This window comes from Opisthorchis viverrini (genome assembly GCF_000715545.1).
Source record: "Opisthorchis viverrini unplaced genomic scaffold opera_v5_91, whole genome shotgun sequence".
In the NCBI taxonomy this organism is placed as follows: Eukaryota; Metazoa; Platyhelminthes; class Trematoda; order Opisthorchiida; family Opisthorchiidae; genus Opisthorchis; species Opisthorchis viverrini.
The window spans coordinates 1,066,618-1,075,132 of NW_008751746.1; the positions used below are offsets into that span (position 1 = coordinate 1,066,618).

General features: G+C 46.2%; 1 protein-coding gene across 1 annotated transcript; it reads left to right on the plus strand.

Annotated features, from left to right (window-relative positions):
* Positions 1 to 2,334: 2,334 nt before the first annotated feature.
* Positions 2,335 to 5,328, plus strand: T265_05034 (hypothetical protein; the record flags this gene model as incomplete). Its single annotated transcript, XM_009169934.1, has 2 exons — positions 2,335 to 2,423; positions 5,205 to 5,328. 2 exons carry the CDS (start codon positions 2,335 to 2,337, stop codon positions 5,326 to 5,328), a joined length of 213 nt encoding a protein of 70 aa, XP_009168198.1.
* Between the last annotated feature and the right edge of the window lie 3,187 nt (positions 5,329 to 8,515).

Sequence of the window (8,515 nt, forward strand, 5' to 3'; positions counted from 1 at the left end):
GTCCTTTGAATAGACGTCAAATACCAGCTACCAAGTCCGATGTCTCAGGAGGTCATTATCAGGGACCGCAGATAAATTCATGAGTGGTTCTCGGATAGTTTAATCGCTTCAACCTCGAAACAACATACTTATTCTAGTGACAACCTGTTGCAGCACAATTCAACCGAATGCAAACGCGAATGGGCCAGCCCTTGACCAATGGCAACAGGTTATCTACCACATTGAATCGCATTACCGTGTCATAAAGGTCACGTGAATCGCGCTCTCCATCACGGAACTCTAGCCGTTTCCGTTATCGCCGTACTAATTTCAAAGACCAGGCTTTACGCTGTGAAGCACCGGGCGCCTTTGTCTACCTTAGGCAGAAAAAAACAGTGAACAGTCAGTGTGGCAACAGTTGTCACTGGTCGGTCACCCGTGACGACATTACAGACGGCTAACGGCTCTCGCATAGCTACATTCAGTGATAAGCCAATGACGCTTGACTTTGGTCTACATTGTGCATTCCCCCGGATTTTCACTGTTGCTGACGTCCAGGTTCCAATCATCACTAACCTCTTCATAGCCGTCTGTATCAAATGACGAAGCTTCTGGATTTTTTAACGTCACTCTTCTTTCCATCAATCCAGCTAATTGCCTCATCATACCCAATCGGTATCCGCGTCGCCCGCATTCCCAATGTTCCGTTTTACGACGATTTAATTAAAAAGTTTTCATGTTTTCTTAAACCATCCTATTTGGTCTCGAGTTTGTCACATTCACTCCAGCACCACAATATAACCAATGATTTTCTAGTACATTCAGCCCACGACGACTGCACCTTGAGATGCTGCCGCCGCATCTGACTTCACAACATGTCGCAACTCGGAATAATTCGGCCTTCAAGTGCATTTCGTGCCCCTCCCTTATATTTGATCCCTAGAATATCTACTAGTGACCATGCGGCGACTGCCGAGCGTTCAGTTGTCGTACCGTTCATGACGGATACACAATACCGCGAATTCACGATTTTGAACTGGGGTTGCAGGGCCAAACTGTTTCGTCCAAAATTAACCTTCTGTTCGTTTTACCATACACCAATTGCCCCCGACGACATTCTAAAAACAGCGATTACCACACCGTTTGGTCTATTCGAACTTACACACGTGCGTTCCAGGCTGCGGAACGCCACTCAAACGTTTCAGGGCTTCATAGATCAGGTATTGCATGGTTCAGACTACGTTTTCGTCTACACTGACAACGTCTTAGCGCCAAACAAAACGGTCAAAGAACACAAATCCCACTTGCTAGTTTTCATCAAACGTTCCATGCGATGTTGTATCACGATCAACACAGAGAAGTGCGTTTCTGCAGCAAACCAGCTTGGTTTACTCGATCGTGGTGTCTGCCACGAAGGAATCCGGTCACTGCCAGATAAAACCACTGATATTTCGAAAAGTCCCACAATTCAATCAACCCGAAGCCTTCGTCAGTTTTTGGGTATGGTCAACTACCACGGCAGATTCATTCTACGTTGCTCAGAGATTCAATCGCCACTGATAGGTTTGCCCAAAGCAAACAACAGACGGTTGCAATTCATTAAGTATTATAGCATACCCGCAACTACTCACTTACTACTTTTGATCATGCCCTCGCCCAATGGTGTATTCACACACAGCTGCGAACAAAATCTTTTGGCCCCAGCCGCCTGCGGGACCATTCATTATATACCGCTGAACCTTCCATATTGGATGGAACAGGACAGCAAGCTGCTCTTGTACTCACACTGGACTCGCTTAGCACCGATATGTGTGGTGTCTCAAAAGCTAGAATTCAAGATGCAGTCACAGAGATCAAGCTAACCACCCAATCAGTTTCCACTTGCTTCCGTCTACGCACTTCTGAGGAACCCGGGGCTGTTACAGCGGGATATTCAGGGGTTGGTGTCGTCCTCTGCCACTGGGCGAAAGTATCCTTGCTCGACTAGATACCTATTGATAGCCGCTTCTGCTCGATTCGTCTGGCAAAACCAGTGAAGTCTCACTGGTTGACTTGGTTAACCCGTCTGTTCCGCTAAGCACGCTTGCCTACCAAGGAATGCACCGGAAGTTCCTGAACATAATAAACTCTTTGTATTCCCAGATTTCCGGACGGGTGAGACCATATGACGAGCTCTCCAAAAGCTTCCGCACACAAAACGTTGTCCGTCAGAGATGTCCACTCTCCACATTCCTGTTTAAATTTGTGATCGATGAAATCATGTGTCCAACGCTGAAAGATCTCTCAAACCCCGATGTTAGAATGGCCCGTGACGAAGACCTTGCCGATCTGGAATAGGCAGATGAGATCGTTCTCATGTTCAAAGAAGAGGAGGAGGCGCAAATGTTGTTGGATGAGCTGACAAAAGTCATCTTGTCCTTTGGTATGCACGCACAAAGTGCAAGGTTTTGCCTCTGGGCATGCAATCACTGAACATGCCACTTACAATTCATGGGGAAAGCACTCGAGGTTGTGGAGCGTTTTACATATGCTGGAAGTTGTATTAGTTCAAACTGTCGTGTGATGGATGCGGTCAATTCACGAATCCGTAAAGCCTCGGGTTGCGTTTACTAATTTGAGACCCTATGGCGTCATAGCGTCGGAATGATACATTCCTGAATCAAAAAGGACGTTTCTATCAAGCTACAGTGCGGGCTGTTTTGTTGCATGGTTGTGAGACCTGATGTGTCCAGGTAGGGTAAATGGAAAAGCGTCTGATGTGCTAAATTTTACCGTTGAGTAATCAGTGAGGATTCCGTAACTCAACAAAGAAGCTCACAATGAACTTTCCGTACATCATTACTAACCCAGCCAAGGCTGACTTCCCCAAGATTCTTGGAATTTATTTTAGCATTCCGGAAATAAATACACCCTCTCCGTGCAGTGTTCTTCAGTGAAAATGATAAAACGCCTGAGCTACAACTACCAACAATAGTATCACCGAGCACCAAACAGATGAGCTAAGGACAAAACCGTGCGTGCTGCAAAAACCTTTCTAGATTCTAGTTAGCCAAACAGACTCAGAAGTTAGACCTCAGTTTAACTAGAAAAATTAGGTAACTGCTTGTAAGAGTGTGACAGAGGCCTTTACCACATTGCATTATAATGTCAACAGAACGCAGGTTGTGAACGTGCATGCACCTTTCCGACGGCGTCAAAAGCCGAGTTTTGCGAAATCTGATGCATACTTGCTGTGCTAGGGGACCTGTGAATGAAGAATGGTCAATAAGCAATCTGGTTAAAATAAGCGATGACATAATGTAAACGTGGTTGATGCTAGAGGTGACGGTCGAAGAAAGTCAAGAGGGTTGAGAAAACGAGCGAGTAACATGTTTCGGAAGATTTCAAAGGCGATATTTGTCTACATGCCGGCTATTTTGAATCGATTGCACGTGACACCACCAAGCCTATCGTGCATGTTTTCTAAACTGAAGCGCAAATTTGGTCCTTTGCAAGATTTTGCCGGGCAACACATGGCTAAATTGAAGCGTTCCTATAGGTGTTCATGACTGCTTCATGATTATGCACCCACCTTCGTTTAATTTACCAACATGATCGTAACCTCCGCATTCCTTGGTTATGTACTTGTTATTTGATAACTAAATATGAATAGGACTCACCGAGCTCACCATCAATTGATTGGAAACCACAGGTCACAAAAAGCCATTGTTTTTATTGGGTGATTCGGCCAGTAAAGTGAGCGGTATGCGTTTTCCTTTGAATTTCAGTGCCAACACCGTAACCAATGGTCCGACTGCCAAAAATTCCTTTGTTGGTATCACAGCGTTCACACCAATGCAAAAATTATAAGCAGTGGTAAGCTCGTTTCTCAGAAGTTCCTATTTTGTGACACAACATCAGCCAAGAGGTCGCAGTAAATCGGATTCAGAAATGTGGCTGATGTGTTAAAATTAGAAGGGACTATCCGTTTTTGTAGTTTTAAAGCCTGTTGATGCAGAAGAATATGATTTTCGACAGGGGCAATGCTGCCGATAATGTACAAAAATTCACCTCAGGCGCTTTTGTAAACGAAACCGAGAAATAGCTATGCTATTTGCTGAGGCAATAATTCAGTTGTAGCCGCAAAGTCGGGGCGGAGGTTACGAGGGGGAAGAAACGTGGGAAATTTCCACTATCAAAGTGATAGATGATAGAATCAGATATGCATCTATATCCCTACTCTATATGCAGCTGGTCACCGCAGGCTCCATATGATTAATTGTCTTCCTCACCAGCTTCCTTACCCACGTTTTGAGTGGTACTTACTTAAAAGTTCCAACAGCTGTCTGTGGTAGCCTCTTAAACCCGTTTTTCTGCGCCCTATAGCATCCACATACATGATTAGCAAACTTTCCCGACCATCTCCTAGCTAACCATTTGTCCATCAAAACAAACCACGAATGCAAGTAGGCTTGAGCCGAGATTTCGGATCCGGCCCACTTGGATATCCGCCTCCCCTTCCTAGCTTCATCGTCAACAGCGTAATATTGACCTTAGCGGTGCCTTCTAGTTGGTGAATGCCTGTCATATCCATATATGGCCAGTTCAATCTGATTATTCACCGCCATCTCCACTGGGATTGCCATTATCAATTCTAACATCGGGTACAGTCGCATAACTCTAAACGTTAGAACTTGTAGACACTCCAAGATGCATTATATTTCAGGCCCAACCCGAATACTACTGCAGAGCTTGGAAGAAACCCGTTTTTTCCCATTTAAGTTCACATTCTCAGTCTCATTGTCCCACTTGACCCACTGCAGTGAACAATATTTAGTCATCAACTGAACCCAGCTTCCCTTTGCTACATACTGATCTTGGTCATTCACAACATTTTGGTAATTAGAAAATGCACCAGAACGTTCATCTACGGGACCAGCCACGAACCAGGTTAAGAGATCACGATGATTTTTCACAAAGTCCGCTGCAAGTTATTGCAAAACACCATGTGCGTTGGTCACTACCCACTACCATAAGGACGGTGTGATCCACCGCGTATCTGGACAATCGCTGGGGAAGTCAGTCATACATTCATTTGACATGAGGGTCAGGGTGCTCGAGAAAAATTGCTCAGTATATTCTGACCAACATTTGAGTAAATATCGGTCTATTAGAAGCGCTTTCTTTACCTCACGCAACACATTAGCCCGCCGTGACAGATGACCCATCATCATCCTCATCGACAGCACAACATCAGCATTCAATACTGATGCTTCGCTGCCGTACAACCATGAATTTCGAGAGCCTTATTGTGAAGCAAAAGGTCAAAATTTGACCGGGAAGGAACTTAGTGCAAGCTTAACGCATTAATTCCAATCGGACTACACTTCCAGACATTTATCTGAGCAATCTAGATAGAAAATGACAGCATCGATTAGCAGCCATATCTTGCAGTGTCTCCAACCAGGCGCAGTGGGGACCATGCGACCTCATCCTGGATGGCAAGTCGCACCTAGGCTCTTGGCAATCTCATTCGCGCTCCTCTACCAGGTCATAGGTTGGTCACGTCTCTGCTTCTGACATACAGAATCGGGCACCGAAAAAAGCCTGATACACGGGTCTGTTGGATTCAGGAATATACCAGTTTAGCGGCACAGGTTTCTGCAAGTAGAATTCGCTGCTCATACCCCGCAGATTCAGGCACTGACCCTATGACATAATACAATCGGAACTGGTACAACTTCAAAGGTAAGCGAAATGCACCACTAATTCCAACGCCGCTCCCTGGGATGTAAGTGGCGTGTTCAGTGCCCGCATATCCAGGAGCATAACCTTACGCTTTGCGGGTGCGAAGTGAAAAAATTGGGTACTGCGCATGCGAACTACCGCCCCTTCTGATCAGGCAATAATTAACGCTCCACTGGGACATGGTGACCACGTCGTGCTGACATTTGACATTCATCTGCTGCATGGCAAAAATCTTGAACCACAAGCGTGTATTCAAAACATCTGCCCTGCAGACTTCTCAGGAATGTGCATCCTTCTGAAGCAGTTAATCTCGGGCCAGCCTCAGCGGAAGAGTTATACAAGACCATTGTCCATGGAGTCATGAGGCTGACGTGATGTCTGTTCCAAAAATACCTTTACGCAGTTGGATAGACTCCATTCTACCTGAAAGTATTCAATGTCTGCTGGAAACAGAACTCAGCTATTTTCAAAATGTTGACTAAGAAAGGTACAGAAGATGAGCTTGCATTTCGTCGGATGCGGAATCGCTATAAGTTATAAATCCGCAAAGAAGAAGTATGAAAACAATCCGCCATTCCTGACCTAGCCAGGAAGGACAAAAAGGTACTGTTTTACTACGTAATGCATTGCCGCATAAGTAATCCAACCGCCTTTTCATGAGGGTTATGAGCCCAGGAGTGGCCTATTAGTAGTATCTCAAGTCTACAGAGGACACTGCTAGTTTGTCCTGCATCAGTGACATTGTCACACCTGATTTTGTCAATGCGTAACTACGAACGGCTTCTGACCGGCTTGATTTGCACTTTTTCTTGCGCAAGAAATACTTACTGTGCGTGCTAGGGCCAGAGGAGTTCCAACCAAGAATCCTGGAGAAAGCTCCGTTCACACTGGCGTTGCGTTTCTACCTGCCCTCGCTGGAAGAGAGCAACTTTGCCTCTGTGTGGAGGGAAGCTAGTGTCACACCAATCTGAGAACTGGTGACCGACTGTCGACCGGCAGCTACGGGCCCATTAACACCACTAGGATACTGCCCAAGATGTTGGAGCGAATTCTGAAGCGAGCCATCTTAGATAGGCCTACTACCAACAACGCTGTATCTCCTGTTCAACACGGATTTCTCCCAGACCATTCTTGCATGACGAACATGCTCGTATTTATGGACAGCTTAACCCGAACCAAGGACAAGGGATACGTATCGGTGGCATATATTCCGATTTCTCGCAAGCACTCGATAGATTCCTACACGTCCCGCTGCTCCACATACTAGCGTTTCATGGGGATCAATGGAAAATTCTACACTGTATTACGGTGTGCCTATGGGATAAAATATTCCTAGTGAAAATAGGCTTGACCTACTCTTCTACAGCGCCGGTCTCCATTGGAGTTCCTCAAGGCTCCGTTTTGAGACCGCTGCTGTTTTCGATCTACGGCAACGACCATGTCCACTTTTTGCGGACGACTTGAAATCCTGGAGTTCCAATGTCGGTGCCCTCCAGACGGGTGTAAACGCCGGGAATAGGTGGTTGTTGGACCGGCACATGTCTCTGAATGGCGAAAGGTGCGTTCACATGTCATTCGGAGGAGACTCAGCGAACGCCCTTGTCGTGGATGGTGTAAGAGACCAGAAAACATCACGAAGATAGATCCCAAAAAGGATTAGGCTATATGGCCATTTTCGAACATGCCGTTCTGACTGCATCATGAGAAATCGGCTCAAAAGGCATTCGCAGTTGTACGGATGACTAGGCGTACCGTATCGCATGGACTTCCAAATTCTCCGTGAGGCCGCTTCTGGAATATGCCGACTAAGTTTTCTACTCAGGTCACAAAAGGGCTTAGCCCTCATTCAGCTTGTCCAGCGATCTGCCACGGAGAAGGGTGCCTGCCTTAAATCCATGGGCAATGAAACGCGTCTCGTAGTCTTCGACTCCTTCCCCTAGGTTTATCGTCTCCCTCGAGGGGGCCAACTTCGCAATCACGTCCTGTTTGAATAAGACCAAGCCAACAAGATCTTCACCGTTGACTCAGCTAACTCATGGTGGGAATATTTTAGGAATATTTTGAAGCTCCGAGCAAACGTTTTCATCAGGGAAATTGTTTTCATTTCGGGTGGTTGCTCCATGAAATAACCCCCGTCCCGCGGTTGTCTACACTCCACCTAGAAATTAGCTAAAAGCACTATTAGAGACTTTCTTGCGAGTCTTTGAGCTGACAAGCGTACTGCCTCGCACTGAGAACTTATAGGAGAGCGCTACATTTTTTTGCTTCACGGATCACGGATTTATACACATGATCGGGGCATTTGCCCAAGTTTACCGGGTCGGTTTTATTCTTGTCGTTCATCGGCCGTCTTTCACCTGAAGAGCACAAGTGAAAAAAGGTGTAGCACTGCTCTTCATGCTTTCAGCACGGGGCAGTATGCGCGAGGATTTTCGTAAATAAATGTCTAGTGGTGCTTTAAACTGGGTTCTAGAAGGGGTACGGGCAACCGTCGGAGGAAGGTCACTCCACGCCCCTACTACCCGAAATGGTAAAAATTTTTGTCTAATGAATGTGTGTGCTCTGAGCTTAAAAATTTACTTAGTGTGTCCCCGCCGTGAGTTTACTGGGTCAGTGGTGAAAAACGTGTTTGCCAAGCTTTGTTCGAACAGGGCATAAGTAAGAATTAGGTCTCCCCGAGGCGACGATATTCCAGGGGAAATGGATCAAGCATCGTGAGACGCTTTTCGTAGTCCACGGATTTGAGGCCGGCAACCATTCTCGTTGCAGCTCGCCGAACGCGCTCAATGAGAGTGACCTCTTCCGAGCG